Here is a 26,091-nt window from a genome sequence, read left to right as displayed (position 1 = left end):
AGTCCTAGGCTGACCTTCAACATATCTGTTGAGGTTTCATGAGCATGATCATGATTGCAAAGGCAAGGCTACAGGCAAATCTCATGTGTTCGACATCTTGAGTGTCAGTCCAGAATGTAGAAAAAGTCTGCTCACACGAGAACGATGCAACGGGCCCAGATATCCTGTATATCGGACAGAAACTCCGCTTCCTTGCTGCCTCATGTCGCCCAACCTCATCATACCCTTCCGCATCCGCGGCTACAACCTGAGACAGGAGAATCTCATACCAAAATACATCATGCTGTGCAGCGTATGCATTGATGTGCTCGAGCACCGCAAAGGCTGTAAGCGCGTTGTCACCGATAGATCCATCGCCGTGTACTTCGACCACCATCAAACGGCCGCCAGCCTCGAAGCATCTGCTCTTGCTGCTTGCGAAATTTGCTATCCTATTTGGTGTCAGATCGATGACACCACCAGAAGTCGGTTGAGGGAGGTCGATGTCCAGCGGACATCCCAGCACAAATCGACGTCCAGAGGGCCTGATGATTTGCTGAATCCATTGGAAGCCCTTGACAGCCACGTATCGGATTGCTGGATTCTCAACGTGATCAAGAATACTGATAAGCAGTCCATGGACAGCGACCTCCTGATCTCCGTATCATTCAAGGCAGCCTGCGTCGAAGAAATTCCAGCTTTGAAGCCTGTGCATGGGAGTTACTGGATTGCAAGGGGTCCTGGTTCGTCTAACAGCCCGACTGTCAAGGGTCACCATACTAACCTTACGCGAGTAGGAAGAGAGAAGGTAAAAATGACATCCTTCTCGAGCTACAGTACAGACTCTGAAGAGTCGTGGAATCGAGCTACGACTTGGATCCGGCGATGCAAATCGAGCCACTCGGCTTGCAACGTCGAGACCAATGCTGGGCCATGGTTTCCAACACGCCTCTTGGACCTGGCCCATCCAAACGCACCTCTGGACACTTGCCGAGTGGTCGTGACGGCAGACCTCGACTTGGACCAATCCGAACGATATATGACACTAAGTCACTGTTGGGGCACTGCAAAGTTCCTCCAGCTGAACAAGTCTTCGTTGGCCGACCTCGGACAGGGCGTGAATCTGGACAGATTGCCAAAGACCTTCCATGAGGCCATTCAAGTGACTCGAAAACTCGGTGTCCGCTTCTTATGGATCGACTCACTGTGCATCATGCAGGACCGGGACGACCAGTCGGACTGGCTCCTCGAGGCGGCGCAGATGCACAAGGTATATTCACACTCCTTTTGCAACATCTCTGCCGCACGAGCAGTTGATAGCTCAGACGGTCTTTTTTCCCGTCGCGATCCCCGCCTCAGTCACAACAGTGACGTTCGCATCTGCGTCGAAGGGCTCGGGGTCTCGGCCGAGTCAGACTATGTGCATGGCACCATTGTAGACTCCAACTTCTGGCGTTGCGGTGTCAGCAAATGTCCACTGAACACACGAGGATGGGTACTGCAGGAGCGTCTACTGTCGCCTCGAGTTCTGCACTTCGCCAGGGATCAGTTGTTCTGGGAATGCAGGGAGCAATCCGCAGCAGAGTGCTATCCGGACTCGCTCCCGCCACCAATTCGTGATGATGTCCTGGCGAATTTCAAGGGGCTTGACCCGGCCTGGCGCAGTAACTCTTCGCAAACGTACGGGCATGCATCTGACGACTTGGCGTTCTACCAGAGGATCTGGAACTCCATTGTGGAGACGTATTCCGCAACACGCCTAACCTTTGAGTCTGACAAGCTGATTGCTCTTTCGGGTGTTGCCAGATACTTTGCGTCACTGATGGACGATGTCTATGTTGTCGGTATGTGGCGCAAAGGACTGGCGGCCGGCTTGTTGTGGTATATCGCCGAGAGAGAACAAACATATGGAACACCACCAAGACGTCCAGAGGTCTACCGAGCGCCATCCTTTTCATAGGCTTCAGTGGACGGGATCGTCAGCTATCATCGATCAGGTGGCACAAATCTGCTATTCAAGGTACTCAACTTCCATCTAGATTACGTCTCCGCGGACACGACCGGCCCTGTCACGGGGGGATTTCTCGACCTCGAAGGCGAGATCAGACCCTTGGAGATAACCGCCAACAATAACTTTGGGTACCAGCAACTCTTCTTAGTAGTCGATGGTGTCACCGTCAAGGATCCCGATTCACACCGGTACGCCAGTCCTGTGGTACACCTGGACGTTGGCCAGCAGAAGTTCGACGTAGAGAACTCCAGGAAGGCGCTTCACTACATGCCCGCCGAGAGGCAGACGTCCATGAACGATTATGTGTCATTTCTACTCCTGCTCGCTGTTGACACGAGCATGACCACATTTGGGAGGATCGGATTGGCCGTCACGAGCAATGCTGTAGAGATTGCGATGCTCAGCAAGGCCGCCCTCTACCAGGCTCCAGAAATACAAGTTGCGGACGAGGGCGAGACAGAGCTCCGCACAATCAGGATAGTCTGAGCTTCCAATCACATCTCCTCAACTGCCGTTGCTGCTTCGGGTTTCTGGCTGCCTCATGCCTGCCCACATTTTGGACAGGCCAACGCAGCAAGCTTCGGTCCTTGCCCGTGTGGCGTGCCGACTCGTCGGCGGGCTCTCGCTCGACGTGTGAGGCTGCAGCTATTTGCAGCCCTAGTAGTACACCACTATACGCTTGCTTCCATCTCGCTGCCCAGTGACTCGGGGGTCCTCAGGTGTTGAAGCTTCCATCCGGCGACTTTCATGCTCCAATCTATTTATGCTATGAAATATTCCGTCTCAAACATGAGATTAGTAGCTGTATCTGAAGTACACGTCCTCCTTATCCGTCAAATCTGTCTTCGGCAAGCCATTCTTATCCAGCACAACAGCCCCCCCACTACCACCGCGGCGGCTGTTCTCGTCATCCAGACTCTCCCCCCTCTCAGCCATGGCCTTGTCCCTGCGCGCATTGTCTCGCTGGCACACGACGCGGTAGGCAATCACCACGACAAACAGCAGGCACCAGGTCACGAGCGCGGTCACGACGCCGTTGAAGTAGCGCGGCTTCTCGGTCCAGAGCTGCGGCGAGGCGATGCAGCCGGCACAGTAGCCGATGAAGAACATGCACGACACGACGGAGCGCTTGGTGTTGCCCTTGACATTGGACGCCGTGAGGGAGAGCAGGGGTGACATTACGGCTGTGATGCAGGAGGCCTGGCAGATGAAAGGCAACGATATACGAGAGTCAGCGTTCTTGCACTTTATGAACTCTCCCTTGTGATCATGTGCGGAGCAGCGTGAGTAATAAGGGGGCACTCACCATCCATGAAGCGGCAATCATTCCCCAGCCAGAGTTGAGCGAGAGCTTCATGAGCAAGACGTTACCGATAAGCGGCGGGATAATGAGCACGAGCACAACAAGAGTTCTATCGCGTGGGAACAGCCAGCACAGGAACACGCCGATCCAGAGGAAGACAACCTGGATCGCGCCCGATGGTGCGGTGTAAAGCATAGTCTGAAATTTATCGTAGCCGATCGTGTTGATGACCAGGGAGGCAAACTGGCGAGATTGAGTCAGTCGAAACGTGTTCTCCTCAGTGAAGCTTCTCAAGATCAGACGAATGGATGGGACATACCGTCAACACAGGGGACTGCATCGTCACCAGCACGCCGAACCAAAACACGAACCATGCCTTGGGGTCTTTCAGTGCCTCGGAGAGCTGCGCGGTGGAGAACGACGTCTTGTCGCCCCCATCGCGGTCCTTGGCCATGCGCAGGGAGAGCACCTCCTTCTCGCGAGCGGTCAGGAACCACGCGTCCTTTGGGCCGTTGGGCATGAGGAAGTAGAATAGAAGGCCCGCGAAAGTGGTCATGGCCCCGCAAACGAGGAACATGGTGCGCCAGGGTTGTAAGGCGAGCGAGGAGTTGTGGCCGATGCCATACATGATGAGGCAGCCGAAGACCTGGGCGATGCCGTTCATGGAAACCCAGAGACTAGAGGAAGTGCGCTGAGTTAGCGGATATCCAGCTGTGGACTGGAAGTTGTATGCAGGAAAGCACGTACGCGGTTCTGGTGGCGTGCTCGCTCTTCTGATACCAGATGGATGTCATGGTTACGAATGCTGGGGAGACTGCACCCTCTGTGAAGCCCAGCAGGAAGCGCACGGCCGCAAAGCCGGCAAAGTTTTGTGGTGCGGCAAGGCAGAGACATACGGCGCCCCAGATAATTCTGTACCCGGCAAGAATGGCCTCGTCAGCTTTGAGGTTGAATGACTGTTTGTCATGGCTCGGTGCTTACACAGTCGCACCGACGAATTTGGTCAGGGGCAGCTTGGACATGAGATAAATAAAGGGATACTCGGCAACGAGTTGTCCTAATGGGCCTGTCAGTGGCAGAGATGCACAATGGGCGTGTACGATCAGACTTACCGACGTAGAAGATTGAGGAACACCATGAGTACTGGACACTGGTCATCTTGAGATCGGTGATGAGTCCGAAGACCTACACAAGTCGTCGTTAATACAGAAGATTCTCACCGAGAGGTAAGTCGAGCCTGCACAGGCTACCTGGATTCGCAATAACTTACTGCCGCGTAACTCAAACTTTGCTTGTCGAGATACTGCATGAAGAAAACGAAGCACATCATTGGCAGGATGACGCAGTCGATTTTGCGAAGGACCTGCCGCTCTTCCTCGGGGGTGTATGTACCATCGACAATCTGGCCATGGCGGGGCTCTTCGACGCTGGGCTGCTTGCCCACGCTCTCGGGATGTTTGTCCGAGGTTGCGTCCAACGGCGGCGATTGTTTCTCAATGGCGGACGCCATGGCGATGTGGTCAGCGTCTGGATTTGTCAAGTTGCGCAGTGTGTAAGCAGGTGAGCGATTGTTGCCCAAGGCGAAAGCACTCCTTGTCGGCGGGTGCGTCGATAGAATATGTGAGAGCAGCCGATCCGGAGTTATGTCCGATGAGCAGTGGTTGGATCTTGCCTCGCGACACGGAGGAGTGCTGGCCTTATGTCTGCTTGGAGCTGGCCGGCATATCCCTTGGACGAAGGAGTGGCTCGGCTCGCTGGTTCGCCAAGACAACGCTGGAGATAAGGAGCGAGATGAGCTGATGCAGCAATGGGACAGCCGCTGATCCGATGCAGGCTGGGGAGGGCGTGGAGGAGGATGACCTGAGAATCCACAGCCAAATGACCCAGGTGGACACGAGAAATCTGGGGTTGTTCCACTGCAGCGACACGGCAGACCCCATAAAAACTTATCAAGAGCCGGCTCCGGGCTCCTGGCAACGGCCCATCCCTAGCGGCAGACAGATAATGGGTAAGTGCCCTTAGCGTGGTGCTGATAAGCGTGGCAGTAAAGACAAGTGAGTTGTCTGGTCCGGCCCCGGAGGAGAGCCAGACTGCCGATGCGCCATGGCGAGATTGGGGCTGGCTCAGGGGCCAGACATCCGCCCTCCCTGACAACAAGTCACTGCGTCGGCTATCTGTCCCTCCTCCCCGCCATATCGGTTGTCGTCACCCGTTCCAGCCACTGAAGGGATGATTGGCAGTTGAGCTGCCAAAATGCCGAAAAGGCACTTGGCCGACGCCCAGGGTCATCCTCCATACTATTCTACCACCCGACGTCCGTCTTCTGTGAGGACAGCAGCAGCAAAAGCCACACAGCCACCTTGGGATATTTCACCATTCCTTTCCGCGCTTACATACTAGCTGCATTTGCAAGATCGATACCGCGACTTCAGCTCTGTCGACACTGTCTCTCTCTCGTTGAACCCTCCAGCTGCAACTTGCCTGATTCGAGACTGCGCAATGGTCCAGGAAAGCGACATCAAGCCCTGGCTTCGACCAGCGGCGGGCAGCTACACACTCTACAACGCCAATGTCGTTGATGTCGCCGCCGGCACGATCCTCAAGTCTACGACCGTCAGGATCTCTCGGGGGAAAATCGCCTCCATTACGCCAGCCTCTCCCTCCGACAAGTCCTCGTCGTCATCCTCGTCTTCATCCTCAGACACCATCTTCATCGACTGCACAGGCCAGTACCTCTCCCCCGGGCTGATCGACTGCCATGTCCACCTGATCGCCGTACCCGGCTTCACCTCGCTCTCGCAAGCCTTTGGCAACCCGGACTCGGTCAGCCTCCTCCGCCAGCCCTACGTCTGCGCCCAGATGCTCCACCGGGGCTTCACGTCCGTCCGCGACTGCGGCGGCGCCCACCTGGCCATCAAGGAAGCCATCGCGGACGGCGTCTTCCCCGGCCCGCGGCTCTTCATCGCCGGCCACGCGCTCAGCCAGTCGGGTGGCCACGCCGACTACCGGAGCCCGCACGACCACTCGATGTGCTGCGGCGGCGCGCACACCATGATGGGCCGCGTCTGCAACGGCGAGGCCCAGTGCATGCAGGCCGTCCGCGAGGAGATCCGCGCCGGGGCCGACTTCATCAAGATCATGGGCAGCGGCGGCGTGTCGAGCCCCACGGACAAGATCGACCACCTCCAGTTCACGCCCCGCGAGATCCGGGCCATGGTCGAGTGCGCGAGCAACGCGGGGACGTACGTCACGGCCCACGCGTACACGGTCGAGGCGATCCGGCACTGCATCGACAACGGGTGCCGCGGCATCGAGCACGGCAACTTCCTCGACCGGGAGACGGCGCTGATAATGAAGGAAAAGGGGTGTTTCCTGACGCCCACGCTGATCACGTATGATCAGATGGCCTCGGAGAAGTGGTCTGGCTACCTGCCACCGGACGGGCAGAGCAAGAACTCTGAGGTTCTGGATGCTGGGTTGCGGGCACTCAAGATTGCGTCAGAGGCCGGGGTCACCATCTGCTACGGCTCAGATCTGCTCGGACCGCTGGGCGCCGCGCAGACGGGAGAATTCAGGCTGAGGGCGAAGGTGTTGAGCTCGCTGGAGGTGCTAAGGAGCGCCACAATCAACGCGGCGAGGCTCATCAACCAAGAGACGAGCTTGGGGCAGATCAAGGAGGGCTTCGAGGCGGACATGTTGTTCCTGGGCGCGGATCCTCTCGAAGATGTCACGATACTGGACAAGCCGGATGACTACGTCCATGGTGTCATGAAAGCGGGCCGGATCTACAAGAGTCGGTCGGCACGGTTAGTGGAAGATGCAGAAGTACCAGTCAAGGTCAAGGCGTCGTTGTAGATATCTGAGCGAGCATATTGCTTCAAATAGAGCAGCTCTAACTCTTAATGCAAACTTGATGTTTGTGCTCTTGCAAACTGCAACGGCGTACGTTTGGCTTCCTTTCATGTTTGCGCTCAGATAGCCAACATTTGTCCATGCTGAGGATATCATCATTCATACAGCTCTGACACCCCGAGCACATCCCATCCAGTAAGACCCATCAAGAACGCCTGCTCATCCGCATAGAGCGTTGAAAACATGCCTCCGCCGGCGGCGCCACCATGGCCCCCCACCATGGCGTTTGAAGACATCATCTGCTGGCTCTGCAGTGCTCGCTGGTACTGTTGCTGCTGCTGTTGTAGTGCCATTTGTTGCGGCGCACGTTCATGTTGGTGTACAGTGCTCATCGGAGTCTCTGCCCCAGGAGTCATCGGCGCTGCTGCAGGAGCTGAAAGCTGTTGGAGTGCCGCGGCGCCGTCCCATCTGGAGAACTGCCTCATGGCCTCTGGGCTTGTACTAGCTTGACCCTGATGGCCGGTGCTCGCCTGCGCGGTATGACTCATGTTCTGCCAGCTACTGTTGCTTGGGGTGACGTGCATTGCCATCTCGTTGCTCTGCATGGTGGCCATATTGGCGTTTGGTGTGCCTAGAGGTAGGCTCTGGCCACCACGAAACTGTGCTTGTTGGTCCGTTGTGAACATGTTGCTTCCAGCCGGCGTCATCATCTGATCTGGAGAGAACTGGTACGCCGGCTGTCTTTGCAGCCACTCGACCCACCCGTTGTAGTGCTCCTGGCTCAGCGCGGGTGTCTGATCTTGTGCAAACCCATGAGACATTTCTGCTCCACCGACCGGCGCGCTGATCGAGTTTCTCGTGCTGACAGGAGCCAGTGCAGCAATCGAAGCGACGTTCTTCAGCTTCTCGGAAGCCTCGTTGGTTATGCTCTGCAGTGCCTCGACGAACCCGACGCCCGTCTTCGCGGCCCCGTTTCCACCCTCCGCCATCTTGCGCAGACAGTTGAGCCCGAACGTGGCCAGCCGCTCGAAGCTTGGATCGTCGTGCTCAATTATGCCGGCGAGGAGGATGACAATGGTGGCAATGCTGCATCCCTGGAAGTCGGTGAAGGAGAAGCGCGTCAGGTTGCCGGTCCGGGTGAGCTCCTCGAACAAGCCGAGCATTTTCCTGGCTGCCTTGACGCACGAGCGTGACATGTTCTCCGTGTGTTCTTCGACATGGGGCGGTGTCGAAAGGGTGCTGCTGTTGTTCGGCTGGAAGCCAGCACCAGACTGGGCAGCAGGCTGGCGATGAGGGGTCGCTCTTGATGATGCTGGCGGTCCGAATGCGTGCCGCAACCGGGCGCGGACCACTGTGACGACGCTCACCTTGCCCATAGCGATCCACGCAAAGTAGTAGTTGAGGTACAAGTGAAAGGTGGCGCGGTAGCTCGACGACTTAGGTGGCACGTTGGTCAGTTTGAGACTAGGGGGCAATGACCGCTTCCACTGCTTAAGCTCGTCGCCGAATCGACCTGGTGCACTCTGCGCATCAGTCCACTCTCTGTGGAAATGTGTCAGTCATCATCGGATCTCGCCGTTTACTGACGATCGTTGCAAATACTTACGATGGCTCGGAGACTCGATCAAGAATGAGCATCAGCCGCGCATCCGCTATCTGATGTTCGATATTGTTGAACTTCTGCTTGTCGTCAAGTGCTGGGTACAGCTGTGGGAGGCCAACAGTGATAATGGCAGGGTTGACCGTGCGTGGCCGGTTTAACTTGATGGTAGTTGACCTGCGTTCAAGTCAGCGGATTGCTTGCGTCCAGCCTGGGCCACGGGGTTGCATACCTCTCGAGCGAGTAGACGGCCCACCATATCCGCTTGCGAACCTCCTTTTCCTCGTCGTCCATGACGCCAACCTCGTCTGCGTTGAGATGGAGGTCCATCGCCAGGGCCTTCCTCAGGGAGAGCCCGAGGTAGACATACGCCGACCCGATGGAGCTCGCCGGCAGGAGATAGACACCCAAGACGAACGTCGCCTGGACTGCCCGGAGGCATGGCAGATCGATGACATCGGGAATGAGAGATCGCGCCTGGTTGTAGAATATACGACCAGGGTCGTTGTCCTCTTGCAGAATAGGAGGCGGCTGGCGACCATCAGGTCGTGCCAGTGTAGTCCATTGACTGCCGAGGGCGAAAGCGGCGTACGCCAGGCATATAAAGCTTGTGTCATACCTGAGGCGAGAATTGGAATCTGTGTAGAACTCGTCGATCTCAGCCAGGAACTGGACCTGGTCAAAGTAGTAGAAGGAATCTGTGCCGTGCTCTATGCACACAGACAGTAGGAAGTCTGCGACAGGACGAGGTGGGAAGGCGTCCGCGGCCTTCCGTAAACGCCGCAGGTCAGCCGGAGAGAGAGCAGGAGGCAGGCGAGCCGGCTGGGCTACAGTAGCATCTGTCTGGCCTGTGGCATCCAGCGAGAAGGTCTCTCTAAGCTTTGACAAAAAACGAGGCCACATGAATCGCTCAGAGGGGTCTGTGACGTTGTCTAACGTTAGTGCTTCATCCTGGACATGCCTCCAGATGCATCCTGGATATACTTACGTCCATCCCCAGAAAAGGTCTCGGCGGGACTGGTCTCTGAGACTGTCACCGTTGCTTTGGAGGGACTCGGTTCTGGGGCCGTGGCGCATTGGATGGTGTCGTCTTCATGCGGGTCACCCTCGCCAGTCGTCCCTGACGCTGCAGGGCTGCTGGTTTCGACAAGAGCCGAGACATTGGTTGCGGACGGACTCCTCTCACTGCCCGGTGTGTACGATCAGCACATGAACCCGCCGTGATCCACGGCTATCTGACCACTTGCCGTTCGAATATGCATGGCAGCGACTTGAGGCGGCACCGCTGGCATGCCCCCAGCTCAATCTCGATACAGCGGCTCTTTCTCGCCTTGCATCGCGTACACCTAGCCGAGACAACGTCAGTCAGTAGATTGTTCCACAGCACAGGGCACTGGCGAGCCAGCCAGCCGGCCGGCCGGGCAAATGGTGCTCACGCTCGGGGTGCCCGTTTCCGATTCTCGTCAGGCACGCGACGTCTGCGCCGCCGACGTGCAGCCGGTGACATGTCCATGATAAGGCAGCAGCCGGGTCCGGCGGCGTCGACCTTGCCTTCCAGCGAGACTGTCGGCAGGATGGTACGTGGAGGAGGGGAAAAGTGGAAATTCGGGGCAGATGCGATGCGAGGGCAGGGTCCCGATATCAGTGCTGTCGGCTAGGTGGCCCCCTGGCCTCGAGTCAGGCGAAAAAGCCACTCGGCTAGCCGTCCCCATTCTTTGGCCGACCTTCAGAAGAGCAGGGCGCATCCGGCAATGTGGCTTGGCCACTATCATGTCTTCTGCATTTGCAACATTAGATCAATTGACGACACCATGTACTTGGTCTTGTAACTGTACTTTCGGCATGCCCAGGTGCCGACCAAACGGGAAGCTGGCTTCCGCCCCAGCGTCTGTGGCCACTCCCAATATCGGCTAATTGGAAACCACTGGCATTGATCCAACAGTAGCCTTGGATACTTGATGCTTCGAGCTCGACCGCTGGAATAAATTCCGAACTGTATGGTGTCGCATATTGCGACGGCTCTGTTGGAGCCATGATGATTTGTCGACCACCTGCTTGACACCATGCGGGAAGAGTAAAATACGGAATCGATGGGCTGCGAGGACGTTTGCACGCGGCTACGGTCGGAAGTAGCGCGATTTAACGAGAGCTAGATTGCAAGTAGAAGTGTCGCGTGCGTTATTCATGGAGTATGTAGAGACCAGGTGCCGGCCTGTAGACTCGTCACGAAATCGACAGGGGCACGGGTGGTTATAATAGAATTTTATTTAATGCCTCGCTCGTGTTTCTTCTCAATACCATGACTACTACCTTCCTCAGTCTCCATGCCGGTCATACGCAAACAGGTTTGGTCGACGGTGCCACAGCCGCATTCGAAGGGTTTGACTTGGCGCACGAGAAACCGCCAATGGTGTCGTCAGCAGCAGCATTGAAAGCAGCACCGCAGTTCTTGTCACTGTATCGTAACCCGCCCAGAAAGTGTCAGATGTCTGAGTAGGTACGGAAGAATGACCGCCCGAAGAGCGAATAATGCCAGGGAAGAAAAGAGCAGCGAGACTGACCTAGCACCACCACTGGCGTTCTCAAAATACGAGCAAATATCATGCGAGAAGCAGTCTTGCGTGTAGAAGTTGCCCAGCGCGACGCCAGAGCATCCGGCGCCGCAGCGGCCATTACATGAGTAGTCGCCGCCAGCAGCGTTCTTGCCGTAGTTGCTGCCCACTATACCGTTGAAGGTGCATGCCTGGCCCGCCGCGTTGGTCCAGCGCGCGGTGGCAGTCGAGCCGGGAGCAACGCAGGTGATGGCACGCTTCTCGAGGGCGGCAGGGACGACGGCGCCGATGGCCGAAGTCGCGAAGAGCGCGGCTAGGATGGAGAGAATCTGCATCGCGACTGGTATATATCTTTGACTCGCTGGACTGGCCCAAGCCTGTTGGTTCCTGGATGTAGGTCTCTGGCGTCTTTGTTGCGGCTTGGCTGTGCTTCCACGAAGAACCATCGTCCGGCCACTCCCCGGGCACTTGTAACCTTTTATACTACCTGTCTTTGAGCAAAGATCACCGGTTGCGTGCTTGGCCTGATCGGCAGGGACACCATACCTTCCTGTCCTGTAATGGTCCAGCAAGATGCAGAAATCACTTGCCGAGACCGAGATCGATCATGCGGCACATTCCTGGTCATCCTGGAGTCCCCCACCTCGCATGAAGCATAAAGGGTCATGGCATGCAAAACCCGGCGCGACACGTGTCGAAAGTCCTGAAGCCCCCCTGCTCCATCGTCTTTTCCCCGGTACCCCAGATTGTTGAGGCGCCAGGGGACAGGGATTCGACTCGGCTGTTCTGTGAGACGTGGGGAAGACGTCATCGGTGATAGATCTCAATTGGGACAAGGTGGTATTGTGGTGGGCGTTGACGCGCACCCAAAGTCTGCAAGCGACCACCGCCGGAGAAATTTCCGGAGCAGGATGCACTGAGCTCGGCATTTCGATCGGCAGGGGCCAGTTGACGTGACCGATATTTGGGGTATTTTGCGGAAGACAAATGCCCGGCAGTCCCATTCAAGCAGCTAGGAGCCGGACTGGATGAGGCAGGAAGACAGAATGTCGTCATTGATTTGGTCAAGATTTGCTATTGCTCAAAGGCATGGCGACAAGTCGGCTGGCGATTCCAGCAGGTATCAGAGAGTTCTTGAAATCGTCCACCGATTTGAATGGCCCACTGACCTCAACGCGAAGAGGTTCGCACCACGCCGAGAGCGGGTGTTGCCGTCCCCGTGCACATTTGGCCAGGTTCCACCTCTGCAACTCTGATAACAGTCGATCGGCAGCAGACGCGTTCCTGCCGGTGCTACATGGCGTCATCTGCCAGGTACAAGTCGTGACGCAACATGACAGGGCCTGAGATGCAGGTACCAAGTATCTGCCTGATTTGAATCGACCCGTTGCAAAAGTGGACTTTCGATGGTTAGACGAATATAGTTTGTGTCTTTCGCTTGTCCGATTGGTGGCTAGCAACTCTTGTGCGCATCATAGGTTGCAGGAAGGGGATAAATTGACGGCTGGAATCCGCTCGCTTCGTTCCCAGTCGCTCGTTGCGCCCCTATGACGCCCAGGCACATTCTATAGCAGTACTGCTGGCTAAGTGGGCGAAACGGGCTCAGACACAGAGTGCCAATTGGACCACTGCGGAATCTCTTATGCCTGGGGTTATTGACACTACAGAATGCAACATGGTCGGGGTTTGTGCCTATTCTCTCGCGTATCCTCCTGGATATCAGATGCCCTTGCTTTTGTCGGTTACCTTCGTTCGTCAGTAGTGACCCATTCGATAGATTCATCTTCCTCGCCTACGCCGCTTTGACTAACTCTTCTCCAGTCCACCATGCACGGCCTCTACATCTCCCGCCCTCCGCGTTGACAGTCTCAATGGACCAAGGGACATGTTTGTGCAGAGCCTCGGCAACGCGAAGAACAAGTTCCCGCAAATCGTTGGCAATGACTCACGCTCCTGCGCGGTATACACATCTGTGTGACGTAGTGCGTCGATCCCGACAAACTTGTTCATCCAGACCGCAGCCCGCAACACGGCCGGTCGCGATCTGGTCTCAGCCGGGCCCAGTCCCTGGCAGTGGCAGGATGTGTGGTGGCGGGGAATTTCTCGTTGCTGGCGAATGAGTGATTCTTGAGCCGCGGCATCGTCGACCTCATTGTCCGTGAACATGCATCCGTATTGTGGGTGCTGGCCGAACCTTGCCTGCCGTGTCTGCTCTTGCTCCTGCTCCATTAAATGCGCCTCGATCACCATGCCGACGGACACCGCGACGAGCAAGGCGCTGCAGATGCAGACGAGCATCATGATGGCGAGGCAGCTTGTAATACCAGTCGACGCGAGACCGGGCAGCACATGAGCACTCCAGTCTGCCGCCGCGTGGACGGCACCGACAGCCTCAGGCGGGGAGGACCGACCGAGCAGCAGATCCTCGTTGACAATCGGCGGGCTGACGAACCCCGACGTCACGTCCGCTGAAGAGGAGGACGACAGCACGGGAAAAGTGTTGCTGTGCAAGTCCATCACGCCTTCGGGGACGAACATGAGCAGGGTCTGCCGCTGGAGCTGTTCCGGGTCGGCAATGGGGCGTAGGGTCTGCTCGAGCAGGTAGATGGCGCGGATCAGGTGCGGGAGCATGTAGCCGAGGTTGAAGACTGTCGTCATCACCCACAGCGCGCTGGAGACAATGAAGGACGCTGCGCAGTAGGAGAGCAGGGGCTTGCGGAAGGCGACGATGCTGACGGCGAAGAAGGCGAAGAAGACGACGCCAAAGAGGTCATAAATTAGCCCCTCGCCAAGGTGTAATATTTGCCAGGCGTCCATGATGCTGAATGCTGTTGAAAGTGGGAAAAGCAGTCGGGATGGCTAACAGGAACTCAAGAGATGCCAAGAAACGGTTCCGCACTCGTGGTACCGCCTGAGCTCGCAGAAAGAAGGCTTTCCTCGCGAATGGTGTCACCGTGTATCTTTGACCAACAAAGTGGATTGTCGTGAGAATGTGTGAAAGAGGCTGAGAGTTGGGAATCGAGCTTTAGTATGGTCGCTCCAAAGCCGCCCGGTCATGACCAAAGCATAGCTCCAGTACTATATCCCCGGAACCAAATGGTATTGGCAGTTTCCGGTCGCGCGGGGTGGCCGAGCAAGCCAGACTTGGCAACTCCTATTGATACTGGAGCGTGGACAGTGGAGCCATGTGCGACCCATGAGGCGGAGGGCTTGGTGCTAGATTGCTCTGATCGTGGGGATCGTGAGGGGCTTTTTGTCCAGCGAAGCCACGCGCAAATGCTATTTTGCTGCCTCTTCGTGGGTAGCTGAACTCTCGCGTGCCGGAAGTGGTGTTAATAAGGCTGCCGGCCTCCCGCGTCGAGAACTTTATGCGAGTCAATCGAGAAATCTGGCAGGTCTCCATCTTCTGGCGCGAAACTTTAAATTAAGCACGCTGGAGTGTGGCCGTCGACTTCTCCCTCTGACCGACTCTTCCTACTGGCATGTCTGAGGTTGCAAGGGAGGAGCTAAGGCCCTGTTTCCCTCCGCATCTGGGTCTTGGCTGAGACATCGAAAGGGAGACTCTCGTACTATGATAGGTTAGGCGGTCAGCTACAACTAGGTCCTCGGCCCATTGTGCTTTTAACATTGTGAAGTCATTGTCCGTCATCATATCGACAAAATACTGAGAAATTAGTCCCGTGAAGACTTTTCCGTCATTGCTGATGTCATCTAAACGACTCTATCCGTTGATTATGCCAGTTCGTGTAGACTCGCATTACACGTGCTCACGCATGAAGTAGCTGGATCTCAGTCCTCAAAGCGTTAGCCGAAGACCTTGGGACAGGCGTGGGATGCATAATATCCATACTAGTTCGCCCGAAAGGGCTCATTGCACTAGGATAGGGCTATCGTTTCCTTACCAGGGAGTCAATCTGGAATCAGGGTTGGTAGTGCGCAATAGCAAGCTGCACGTGGCGTGCATCACAGGGGTAAAATCATATGATCCCTCGCAAACCACTCGTTCTTGTCTCTTCCAGATAAGGGCAGAATTAAGGGACACAAGTCTTTACACAGTCACACCTATCACCCTGAATGGCAGAAGAGGTGCGAAATTGTTGACCTGTAGAAGGTCAGGAGACCCCAGTTCTGAAGACAAACGTTCTTGCTCGCCAATGGCACGCAACTAGGTCAACAGCTACTAACAATCTCATGAGATCTCCTTGAGGAAGCCGACCTCAACCACACTGTCCACGTCGATATTCACCTCGGCCAGCTTATTCCTCGAGTTCTCCCTGATCCACAAGAACGCGCCGAGCAGGATCCTCCTCCCGATACTCCAGGGGGACCACTCGCGTATCGTCTTCTGCACGCTGCCTCTCCGCTCCACCACATCCAGGCCGACGCTCCCCGCACTCATCCTCTTCCCGCCAAGCATCATCATGCTGCTCGACGTGCCGCAGCCGCTGCTCCCGCCAGGCCTGCGAATCCGCAGTGTCTCCTTGCCGAGCACGTATACCGTCTGGCTCCGACATGCCTCACGCAGCGCCTCGAGCGCGCGGACCGCAGCATCCTCGGACTGCGCCGACCGCGCGACCACCAGCTCAACCTGCGCGACCAGCTCCTCGGCCAAGCCGGGCGGCGTGGGCTCGTCCGCGTACCCGTGGCGCAAGACCACGTTGTAGCAATTTGGCAACAAGGCCGCAGTGGTCGCCGCAGATGTCGCAGCAGCAGCAGACGCCGCCGCCGCGGCACTCGTGATCTGGTCGTGGTCATACTCCTCGTTCTGTGATATAATACCGAGCCCGCCCACTCCGCTGTCGCGCGTGTCGTCCCTTGCTGCTGCTACTGCTGCTGCCGCCGCCGCGGCAGTAAACATGTTGCTGTTCCCGCGGCTCAGCCGTCGTCCTCTGCTGACGGACTCTGTTCCCGGGGACGAATCCGTAGGAGGCAGTGCTCGCGCAGTCGTGACAACGAAGCGCTCGCTCGGGTCGACAAACGGCACGGGGAGCGAGCGCATGTGGAAAAAGATGAGCACCGTCGGGCGGGCGGCGAACTTGCGGACAAAGTGGACGAAACTGACGGGAAGCACGGCCGGGTCGCCGATCTTGTCGAAGAAGATCCCCAGCCCAGGGACTGTCGAGACGGGGTGGCCGCCGAAGGCTGCCGCGAGGTGTGGTTGTTGTTGTTGTTGTTGGTGTGGTGGCTGGTTGCCGCGGTGGCGCATGTCGGATGAAGTCGTCCCGGCCTCCGTGCCCGTCGCTTGGGCTTCACTGCCGGTGTTGGTGGCCGAGTTGGGGTCTGAGGCGGTGAAGAGATCGGTCGCGGCCAGGCGGTCGAGGCTCTCGGCGGACCATTGGGCTTCTTTTCCGAACCGCCAGAGGATGAATATGGACGAGATCAGGAAGGCCAGCACGAGCGTGAACCAGGCGCCATCAGGCACCTTGGTCAAAACGGCCGTCATAAAAGCACCGTCGAGCGCGGCAAAGATGAGGAAGATGGGCAGCACAATGAAGATGGGGACGTGCCAGACCAAGATCGCGACGAGAGCGACGAGGCATGTCGTTATGAAAGTCACCAGTATTACACATACGCCGTAGGCTTGGCCGAGTGAGGTCGTCTGACTCGATCGTTAATAATGTGGACGACTGAGCCGCCGCCAGGGGCTAACTTACGTTGTTGTACACCGCCGTCACGATCACCGTGCCGACCATGAGCAGCCAGTTGGCAAGCGGCATATAGACCTGCTCATGGAAACGCTCGCTCGTGTGGACGACCTTGATATGTGGGAAGTAGGACAGTTTCATGACCTGTCCCGGGCGTTAGCAAAAGTTCATTTCCTCTCAGCATGCCGGGAATTTCCTCACCTGTGATAAGAGCTGGAATGTGCTCGTAATCATGGCCTGCGATGCCACGATGGCAGCAAGCACGGCAATAACCAAGCTGCATCACAGAAAGCATTAGCGAACGCGCATCGCAGCGGGTATCGGTAGGGTACGCACCCAAAGTAAAACGTCCCCGGCGGGACCGTGTAGAAGAAGGGATTTGTGAACGCCTTGCCCGTCTCATCCATGGCAATGAAGGCCGCCTGGCCGGCATATGTGAACAGCAAGCACGGATATGCCAGCGCCAGCCACGAGATCTGCACGGCCGTCATGCTGAAAGCGCCCAGGTCCGCGAAGAGCGCCTCCACGCCGGTGAAAGCGAGCAGAAGGCCGCCGAGGGACTTCCACCCTTCGTACTTATTGCGGACCAAGTAGCTGAAGGCGTAGGCAGGGTTGAAGGCCTTGAGCACAGTGTGGTCGTAGGCGGCGAGATTGTAGATGCCTGAGCCGAGGTTGAAGAGCATCCAGAGCGTTACGATGGGCGCAAACGTCGTGCCAAGCTTCGAAGTTCCAAAGGGCTGGATGAGGAAGAGGACGATGAGGAGGGCGCAGCTGTAGTAAAGGTAGGTGGTCAGTATTGCGCGACGCGGACTGGACAACGATCTTGGATAAGACTCACGATATGCCAACCACCGCAGGAGTCCCCAGGTCTGGATCCGCGACTCTGATGCCTTGAATTGCGCCCAGAACAGACTGTGCAGGCATGAGCACCGTCTCGGCGATGACGAGCGAGACACCCACGACACCCACAACCTTGAGCGAGAACTGGATCGCCCTGCTGTTCTCGAGAATCCGCCGCACGCTGCGAGCGCCGGGGCGCAGCTCATTCGTCGGGCATCGCCGCATCTGGATGAGCCCGCTGGTGCGCGGGTCGCTCTCTACAATCTGCGTGTACCGTGACAGCAAGCTGTAGAGGGCAAAGGTGCCTCCTTGTCCGTCATCGTCGGCACGGAGCACGATGAAGGCATATTTGATGGTCACGATCAGGGTCAGCGACCATATGATGATGCTCAGAGCACCGGTCAGGTCTGCCCATGATGGCTGTGATGAGAATGTCGAGGAGAAGACGTAGAGCGGGGAGGTGCCGATCTCGCCGTAGATGACACCCGTCGATTGGAACGCGACCCAGAGGAGCAGTGCACCGCGGAATTTCTAGCGAGGTGCGCGCCTGTGTTAGATTGTGTAATCGCATAAGCTGCTCGCTCTCAAGGTGGTGGCTACGTACCTGCTTGCGCGCCTTGTTCAGGTCGTAGATGGCAATCTTGCGAGCCTTCTCCTCGTCGTACGTCAGCCCGGAAGGCGCTACCGCTGGAGGACTGTCGTCAGCCTGGTACGGACGGTCCGGCAATTCGATGGGTGGCTCCTCATCGTTCGCAGGTGACCCTGTCGCTGCTGCTGCTGCGGCGGCGCTGCTACTGGACGAGGAGTGGCTGCTCGTGGTTCGGGGGTCCATTCGGGTGAGCTCTGTGCTCGCCTTCGAGTCCTCCCTTGCGCGTCGCGGGCCGAGAGTGGTCGGCCGATTGGTGGCTGTGGTGGTACTTGCACCGGTCGCGGCTGGCTGGATCTGGCGTTCAAGGGGGTCACGGCAACGAATTGACTGGCGGTGTGAAACCGGTGAGGTTGTCTGCCCGACACGGCGGGATGCTTTGTTATTCGATGGCGTCGCGGGCAGGGGCTCGCGGGTTACGTGCTTGTGCACTTGTGAAAGCACAGGGGGGGAGAGTGGCAGAGGTTGTGCGGCCAAAGTCACCCGCGCACGGGGACTATCACCAGTTATACTTTGGCTTTGGACCACCAACCACTAGCCGTTCCGCAGCAGCCAGGCAAGCCAGCTTCACCGGCACCTCGTGGCTGGCGCCCTTGGCTGCTTGGCTTTGCACATATCGGCCTACAATTCCCATGGCCAGGGTCCTCTACTGGTGATGCCAAGCGTGAGGGGTTCAGCCCGGCCTAGGCCCAATGGCCGATCCACGCCGGCCTGCGAGTGGCGGCCTTCCAGCGTGCCCCATTCCAGCACGTTGCGCAGCTGATCAGTCAGACATGCCATAAGACCCTCCGCGAGACAAGCGGGGAGTGCATGAGGGGAAACGGCGCGGGGCCGGCTCGCTCCCAGTTCTCTGGCAAAGGCGGTCCAGCAAGTGAGCAAGCTAGCAGAGTCATGGTTGGAGGTACAGCCCCCTTTCGTTGGGCTTGGCATGCGGCTCCTGAGTGGTACCTCTGCGCCGCAGCACGTCGCCTTGGTCTTAAGCTTAATCTCGCTAGCCCTGGCAGCAGGTGGGCTTCCATCCCGTCGCCCGTCAAGCTTTGGAAAGGGCCCCTGTCAGATCGTGAATGTGGGTGCGTGCCGGCCCATTCCCTCCTCGGCCATTTAAAGATGTTGATCACTCGACAGCTTCCACGGCGGGGGAGACACTGCCGATCCTCGGGGGCCCATCTGGTCTCGTGGCTCTGCTCGTCTGATGCCAGACAGAAAATGCCTCTGCAAAGCTCGTGAGGCATTTCGCAGTCGAAAGCAGGAACCGGACGCAAGGTGAAAATCGCTCATACAGGTGCGCTGCGCCACGATGACGACAGCGGCCATGGGGGATCGATCGCCCCTGTGAAGACGTGCAGGGTGCATCAAACATGGAACCCACGTGTATCAAGCTCGCTAGTGGCAGTCTTCACCCTGCATACTTGTGATTACCGCGCCTTATTCATGGAGGAGTTGTGCGTCTGCGTGTGCCCTTATTTCACTTCTTTAGTGCTCATAAGCTTGACTACTCATGATTCACTTCGTTGTTTTACAGATCTTCAGCATTCATATCCAAGCCGGTTCCTCCCTCGCCTGTATGAATTAAATTTTCTGGCCCCGTGATCCTTCGTTCGTGTCTCTGCTCCTACAGCAAACCCATGAAGAGCGCTGTCGCACCGTGGTTAACTTCGTCATGATTAGTCTCCTCACACTTTGTGACCACAGCATTTGACTGGTATAGCTTGAGATGGCGTCAGGTAATAATGTTAATACTCGAGTCAAGAATGAGCGTCTGATCCCCTGCAATAGTCGCGGCACGAATGGCAATACCACTCTATGCTGGAGCAGTACTGCTGGCCCACCATCGATACTCACGTCCATATAGAGGCTGCTGGACATCCAATAGTCCTGCTATCCGGAGTATTGGGCCACGCCAGCAAATCTGGCCGACAAACACCCGACAAAGGCTGTTCCTTACCTTGTTGTTGAAGCATGCTACTTTCTCGGCAATAGTGTTCAAGAGGAACAGCAGGATCATTTCATACTACATGGACCTGGAGGTATAAGCAGACGACTTCAATTTGCATGGTACTGTAGGCACTCAGATCGAGCACCTACTTACAGACGGACTGCTTCTCGAGGCGCAAGTGAGCCACATGAATGGACAAGACCACTATGACACGAGTTGGCGCACACCACTCTCAAAACTTTCACGGCTCCTTGCCTCGAGCAGTCCCTGCCTTGGAATACTATGTGCATATAGCACCCAAATATGGCATCGCACAACGTACAAGTCCACAATCCCACTTACGGAATGACGCAAAGGGTTACGACGCCATGGACGATAGCAGCCCCCGGCTTCACCAACTTGCACAATTGAGGATATCATCAAGTTCACAGTCGGCCGTAAGCACTCTGCAGCGTTTCGAGCCACTTCCACAGGACGGCTGACTTTCCATCGCTCGCTTGCTTGAATGTGCAAGAAGCCGGGCCGTCTTGAGGCAATGCAGACCATCTGATTGGGTGTAATTATACGGGGTTCCCCCTCAACAGCCATGTTTGCACATTGATTGACAGTCTGACGGGACTCGGCAGGGACCACCATGGACCGTGCCGTTAATCCAATGCCGGGAGCCGAACCAACAACGACTTGGCGAAGGCCAAGGATGCTGGGGCGAGCCGGTCAGACCCGTCCCAGTGGAGTAGCTCGTAAGGGCAGAAACCTGACCATTTGAAGGCTGCTGTTTGCATTCCTTTCTGTCTGCTCCTGCCGAAAATCCGATACTTCTGTTTACTATTTCTTGTGTCCGTCCCCAGTCCTGTAGGACGCAGTGCGGAGACTTCGACGCGGCCATGGTTCATGCATTACCTCACAGCACAACGGCTCGAGCCTCCAAGGGAGGATGACAACCTCCAGCGTCTTTCGTCGGCGTGCCGCACTGGTAGTGGCTGCATCCGCCGTGTCACTCATTTTGGGCCACCTCTGGCTGACAAACTACGATTCATTGCCGGACTTGCCTCGTCTGAAAAGCCTTCTCCACCCAGTGGAGGACAACACTGCGCTACTACAGAACCTGCCTGACTTGGAAAGCTCGCTCAGCGTCACTGAGGGGGATGATAACACACTGGACTTTGTCCGCCGAGCCAGCGAAAGCGGCCATGTCACATTCTCGGCAGAATTCAAGTACACAAAAAGGTGCTTCCAGGAAGCAGACGGCTTTGACATCGATCGGCATGATATCGCAAATACTGTCGAGCCATTGATCACCGAGCATTTTCTCCAAGTGAAACTCGACCAGACCGGCCCGGTGACCACAGAGCCCTGTGCTGCGCTGTCGATACCGATTGCAAAGCCCTATCCCGAGAATGCGACGTACCACAACCTCGCCTTCGGCATGGCGACAACATTTTCGAGGCTTGTCGAGGCGTTTGACAGCATCTCTCATTGGGCGTCTGGCAGCGGCTCGCTGCTCGTTGTCATCGTAGAGGACTACACGGAGCACCAGAGGGGCATCAGCGAGCTCCTCGCGCACTACCACAAGGCTCAGGTCAATGCCACATTCATACCCCCGGTTTCAAGCAGGCACTCCACGTCGCAATCCCACTTCATGGTGCTCAATACGATGATCGTCATGAGCGGCAACGAGACGGAATGGTTCGGGCTCCTCGACGACGACACGTTCTTCCCGCACCTAGCACCCCTCTCTGCCGCGCTCGGCATCCTCGACCACGACGACAAGGACCTGTACGTCGGCGCGCTGTCCGAAGACTGGCCCTCGCTCGAGAAGTTCGGGCTGATGGCCTTTGGCGGCGCGGGTGCGTACATCTCGGCACATCTCGCGCGCAAGATTGGAGCGATGCAGACGGCCCGGCAATGTCTCAGGGAGTCTCCGCCAGATTTCGGCGACGTCCTTATCCGCGACTGCATATACCGGCACAGTAATGCCCGACTGACTGTCCTACCGAATCTGTATGCAGCCGGTTTGTTCCTTACTCCGGGCCATATTGTCTGATGGGACCTGCAACTGACGAGTTCTGTGGACGAGCAGATTTCAGCATGACCTGACCAGAGATATGCGAGGCTTCTTCGAGTCCGGCATCGAGCCGCTCAATCTGCATCACTGGAACAGCTGGTACAAGGAGCCTGTAGTGGCCATGGCGAGGGCGGCCAAGTTCTGCGGGTGTGTGTGCCCGGCAATACCAAACCCCTTCTGTGGCCCGCGGTCTTCTTCCAACACACATGCTGACATTTCATGTTTCTGTTCGCAGGAGGTGCTTTCTTCAGCGGTTCGCATTCGGCAGTGACACGATTCTCTCAAACGGCTACTCGATAAGCATTTACGCAAATGGGCTGGGTTCCATCGATCTGGCCAAGATGGAGCGAACATGGGGAAATGCCGCGGGTGAGGAAGATCTCAAGTGGGCATATACCATGGGTCCAATGCGAGACCGAGTCCCGGACGACGAACGCAAGACATACTACTTACAGTATACCGAGGTCGTCGGACAGTTGATGAGGCAGCTGTATGTGCGGAAAGGCTCTGGAGATACAGGATCATCTGATGAAGTCGTGGAGCTCGTTTGGATGAGATAATGATGCAGATGCTTCCACGGAGCATTTCGAAGATCAATTGTCCAACAGACCAATCAGACTTTGCTCCAGTCGGAGGATGCGCAACTCAGACTATTGCGTTTCCAAGCACAAATCCGCCTAGCGGTCTATGACTTCAGGGATCAACCGGTGCTTCGCCGCTTCTGCTCTTTGCCAATGGTGTGCGTGGAAACCCGCCAAGCTCGGAAGCCATATGCCATTGCGTGCCAGCGACGCTGCCCATGTAGAACACGAGCACCGCATCCGCCCGCTCCACAAGAGCGGCCACGCCATCGCTCATATGCCGCCGAGCCTCCCAGTGCCATGTAGCGTCTCCGTCGCCTTCTACACAGTGGAAGAGCCGCTCCTTGTCTTCCTTGCTACACGACAAAGTAAAACCTCGTAGCGCCGCCGCCAACATTGTCCGGATGTGCCTCCGCGGCGTGCTGGAGCCGCGCGACGCCCGTGAAGTATAGCTCCGCCATGACCATTTCCAAGGGGTACTCCATCATTCACTCAAACCGCCCACCTGTCCCGCTGGGCCACGTTGTTTCCTGGATCTAGACGCTGAAGAAGGCGACACGCCGGAGTGCGGGGCGTGCTACTTGCATATCTTGCCACGTCGCCCCCGGGAAGCTCATGGCGGCCGTGAGCGCGGCTGCCTCCTCCTGCCCGGCGTCTCTTGCCGTGTTGCCGGTCGTGGTGTGCTTCTGTTCCGAGCTCCCTGTGCGATCCAGCGCTGGCTCTTGCCTGCTTTGGGAATCGTGCGTGATGCAGCTCGGGAACCGTGATAGTAGCAACTCGCTATGCTCCGCGTCTCCAGCCCAGATGTAATCTGGCGCCAGGAACAGGAACTGCTGGTTCGTCGAGCTAGTCACGACATGGTCGTTCCAGAGCCGGCACCGCGGGGGTCAGCTGTTTGAGGAGTTCTGGCGTGCCGAAGACGCGGCTTGCGGGCTTTACTTTCAGCAGTGGGGTTTGATAACAGCGGCGGTGGTGCCTGGCATGCTCGTCTCGTGGCGGGGAAATGCCATGACAGTATCCTCTCTGAGCTCAGAAGGTTCTTGGAAGAAATATTGGAGAAAAGCTAGGCATATGAGACACGGTTACTTGAACAAGGAGTTTTCGAATCCTTCGATGAGCGCCAGGATAGCGGAGGACGCCTTTGTATCAGAGAGCATCGTGGGCTCACGGAGAATAGCATGATTCGCCGTTGCACGCGTTTCATGAGGTCATCCTACAGATTTCATGTCCACAGAGTGTTGCCAAGGACGGCAGGGAATTGTGTCTCCATTTCTGGCCAAAAGTACTGCGCACTGGTTCGAGCTTAGGAGAATATGCTTCTTTGCATGATCCAGGCGCTTTTCACTTTTGGGCTCGAAGGGCATCTGGGTGGGTGGCGCGACCTCCACGCCACTTGCCTCGACATGTATGTCGACGTCCCTCGGACGGCGCAAGTGACAACCCTGACAGGCTCTCAGACCTGACTCCGCCCGACAGAAGCCATGCACGGCAGTTCCATCTGCATTCCCAAGTGCGACCACACGTTTTACCTATAATGCCCTCCTGAGGGTAGCTCGGTCGGTGCCGTATGCGGTGTATATATCTCGTGCGCGCCTTGTACTTCGCCCGTGTACATCTCCTGCGGCTCTGCTGCCGACTTGGTGTAGTACTCTGCCGGGACCCAGGTGCCGCCGCCTGCTCCCGCCCCGGGAGTGCCCAGCTGCTGGTACTGGCTGTTATTTTGCATCGCCTGGCCTCCGTACACGGGCGGATACTGTGGGTGGTCCTGATACGTGCCCCCTTCCTGTGAGGCCAGCTCGGCGGGTGGGCGCTTGTTGTTGTTGTTCTTGCGGCGGCGCATGAAGAAGAATATCAGGGCGGCGATGATGATCAGGCCTGCTGCGGCGGCGCCGGCACCGATACCGGCTTTCGCGCCTGTCGACAGGCTGTCGTCTGGGATTCCGGTCGGTGACGAGGGCGGCGGCGGTGCACTTGAGCCCGTGGGTGATGTCGCCGTGACTGAGGGGGTTTGCGAAGACGCTTTGGCGAAGCATGCCACGGTTAGCAGGCGTTATTTCATGTCCTCAACCATCGTACGCCCCATTGGTCCTAGGGTTCAGGGACTCACATGTCTGGGACGGCACGGCCGCGGAGCTCGTGGACGACGAGGATCCAAGGCCGATGGTCGTCTGGCCTCGCGCGCTGTTGTCAAACTGCCATCCGACGCCATTGATCCCCCACTTCTCCCCTTCTGAGCGCAGATTGAGCCAGCAGTGGTCCATGTCCTTGAATTGGAGCGTGACCTCCCGCGTCGCGTTGCCTCCTGGCGCGAGCTCCCTGTAATGGGCTGGGTTGTGTCTTTGTTAGTCGGCGACTCCCAGGAAATGCGCTGCGTGTTTCCTGAGACGCTCCCCCCGTCCCTCAGACGTACTGAATATCGTGTCATCATCCTTCTTTCGGCAGAACAGCCAGAGCGTCGGTGCCGTGTAGTTGCTGATCCAGGCGACTTCGAGGGTGTCGAGGTAGTGGAAAGTCTTGCCGAGGTATTCGGGACCTGGAAAGGTGAACCGTGAGAGGAAGTCCTCTTGTGCGTCGACCTGCGGCGCGAAAACGGCCGTGGCAACAGCCAGGCCAATTGTCGATATTGTCCGTGTTGACACCATTTTGCCAGGTGTATTCCGCTTTGCCCAGACGTCCTGGTGGTAACGCAGCCTGGAGGGTGCGCGGATCCGTCTCTGAGGTCCTTTTCACGTCGAGTTGTGTCTGCAGAAATCATGAGGTACTGCCGCTCTAGTGACGGTCGAGGGGGGTGACGGGACAAAGGATAAGTAAGCACAGGCAACTGCCCCAAAGCTGGGGCCAGGTCGTAAGGATACAGCGTGTTGTGAGCCCACATCACGACGACAGGGCTGGCCTGCCAGGCTCTGATCGGGCTAGGCTTATGGCACCGGGTCTCTAATGGGCGTTGAGGCTGTGGAGCTGAGGTGGATAGCGACCAGGGATTATGCTGACAGGAGCCTTTTCCGGAACGCATGCAAGTGGTGTTGATTGGGCACGGCTCGGACTCGCGAGCGGCGCAGCCCTGGGGCTTTGATTACAAAC

At 57.1% G+C, this 26,091-nt stretch overlaps 10 protein-coding genes across 10 annotated transcripts; 3 read left to right on the top strand and 7 right to left on the bottom strand.

The window, feature by feature from the left end:
* Nucleotides 1-202: 202 nt before the first annotated feature.
* On the top strand, nt 203-2,575 carry B0I36DRAFT_406570 (heterokaryon incompatibility protein; the record flags this gene model as incomplete). Its single annotated transcript, XM_046161819.1, has 4 exons — nt 203-326; nt 399-722; nt 777-1,912; nt 1,940-2,575. The coding sequence occupies 4 exons, from the start codon at nt 203-205 to the stop codon at nt 2,474-2,476; spliced, it is 2,121 nt and encodes a 706-aa protein (XP_046015945.1). The 3' UTR covers nt 2,477-2,575.
* A 142-nt stretch (nt 2,576-2,717) lies between these two features.
* Nucleotides 2,718-5,182, bottom strand: B0I36DRAFT_421480 (major facilitator superfamily transporter). Its single transcript, XM_046162181.1, has 7 exons — nt 4,564-5,182; nt 4,406-4,478; nt 4,275-4,350; nt 4,041-4,205; nt 3,613-3,970; nt 3,297-3,536; nt 2,718-3,190 (listed from the first exon to the last, which is right to left on the bottom strand). Exons 1-7 carry the CDS (start codon nt 4,801-4,803, stop codon nt 2,786-2,788), a joined length of 1,557 nt encoding a protein of 518 aa, XP_046015944.1. The 5' UTR covers nt 4,804-5,182; the 3' UTR covers nt 2,718-2,785.
* Nucleotides 5,183-5,792: 610 nt separating this feature from the next.
* On the top strand, nt 5,793-7,148 carry B0I36DRAFT_347574 (uncharacterized protein; the record flags this gene model as incomplete). Its single annotated transcript, XM_046156586.1, has 1 exon — nt 5,793-7,148. The coding sequence occupies one exon, from the start codon at nt 5,793-5,795 to the stop codon at nt 7,146-7,148; it is 1,356 nt and encodes a 451-aa protein (XP_046015943.1).
* Nucleotides 7,149-7,300: 152 nt separating this feature from the next.
* On the bottom strand, nt 7,301-10,258 carry B0I36DRAFT_406565 (fungal-specific transcription factor domain-containing protein; the record flags this gene model as incomplete). The annotated part of the gene is made up of 10 exons (XM_046161818.1): nt 7,301-7,392; nt 7,513-7,650; nt 7,801-7,939; nt 8,012-8,384; nt 8,484-8,687; nt 8,752-8,922; nt 8,978-9,689; nt 9,851-9,926; nt 9,986-10,091; nt 10,182-10,258. 10 exons carry the CDS (start codon nt 10,256-10,258, stop codon nt 7,301-7,303), a joined length of 2,088 nt encoding a protein of 695 aa, XP_046015942.1.
* Nucleotides 10,259-11,076: 818 nt separating this feature from the next.
* Nucleotides 11,077-11,632, bottom strand: B0I36DRAFT_238874 (uncharacterized protein; the record flags this gene model as incomplete). The annotated part of the gene is made up of 2 exons (XM_046149651.1): nt 11,077-11,200; nt 11,307-11,632. The coding sequence occupies 2 exons, from the start codon at nt 11,630-11,632 to the stop codon at nt 11,077-11,079; spliced, it is 450 nt and encodes a 149-aa protein (XP_046015941.1).
* Nucleotides 11,633-12,734: 1,102 nt separating this feature from the next.
* Nucleotides 12,735-13,616, bottom strand: B0I36DRAFT_319203 (uncharacterized protein). The gene has a single exon (XM_046153373.1). The coding sequence runs from the start codon at nt 13,596-13,598 to the stop codon at nt 13,104-13,106; it is 495 nt and encodes a 164-aa protein (XP_046015940.1). The 5' UTR covers nt 13,599-13,616; the 3' UTR covers nt 12,735-13,103.
* A 1,595-nt stretch (nt 13,617-15,211) lies between these two features.
* Nucleotides 15,212-18,888, bottom strand: B0I36DRAFT_319202 (potassium transporter-domain-containing protein). Its single transcript, XM_046153372.1, has 6 exons — nt 18,387-18,888; nt 17,781-18,313; nt 17,279-17,713; nt 17,144-17,219; nt 16,952-17,086; nt 15,212-16,896 (listed from the first exon to the last, which is right to left on the bottom strand). The coding sequence occupies exons 1-6, from the start codon at nt 18,612-18,614 to the stop codon at nt 15,487-15,489; spliced, it is 2,817 nt and encodes a 938-aa protein (XP_046015939.1). The 5' UTR covers nt 18,615-18,888; the 3' UTR covers nt 15,212-15,486.
* A 1,022-nt stretch (nt 18,889-19,910) lies between these two features.
* B0I36DRAFT_429870 (uncharacterized protein) lies at nt 19,911-20,952 on the bottom strand (the record flags this gene model as incomplete). The annotated part of the gene is made up of 4 exons (XM_046162510.1): nt 19,911-20,136; nt 20,374-20,439; nt 20,518-20,568; nt 20,707-20,952. 4 exons carry the CDS (start codon nt 20,950-20,952, stop codon nt 20,041-20,043), a joined length of 459 nt encoding a protein of 152 aa, XP_046015938.1. The 3' UTR covers nt 19,911-20,040.
* A 346-nt stretch (nt 20,953-21,298) lies between these two features.
* B0I36DRAFT_406552 (uncharacterized protein) lies at nt 21,299-22,989 on the top strand (the record flags this gene model as incomplete). Its single annotated transcript, XM_046161817.1, has 3 exons — nt 21,299-22,365; nt 22,445-22,582; nt 22,668-22,989. 3 exons carry the CDS (start codon nt 21,299-21,301, stop codon nt 22,987-22,989), a joined length of 1,527 nt encoding a protein of 508 aa, XP_046015937.1.
* Nucleotides 22,990-24,454: 1,465 nt separating this feature from the next.
* On the bottom strand, nt 24,455-25,881 carry B0I36DRAFT_97279 (uncharacterized protein). The gene is made up of 3 exons (XM_046163673.1): nt 25,421-25,881; nt 25,118-25,336; nt 24,455-25,029 (listed from the first exon to the last, which is right to left on the bottom strand). Exons 1-3 carry the CDS (start codon nt 25,650-25,652, stop codon nt 24,536-24,538), a joined length of 945 nt encoding a protein of 314 aa, XP_046015936.1. The 5' UTR covers nt 25,653-25,881; the 3' UTR covers nt 24,455-24,535.
* Nucleotides 25,882-26,091: the final 210 nt, after the last annotated feature.

Source organism: Microdochium trichocladiopsis (genome assembly GCF_020744255.1).
Source record: "Microdochium trichocladiopsis strain MPI-CAGE-CH-0230 chromosome Unknown B0I36scaffold_3, whole genome shotgun sequence".
In the NCBI taxonomy this organism is placed as follows: domain Eukaryota; kingdom Fungi; phylum Ascomycota; class Sordariomycetes; order Xylariales; family Microdochiaceae; genus Microdochium; species Microdochium trichocladiopsis.
This window is presented reverse-complemented; position numbering and strand designations above follow the sequence as displayed.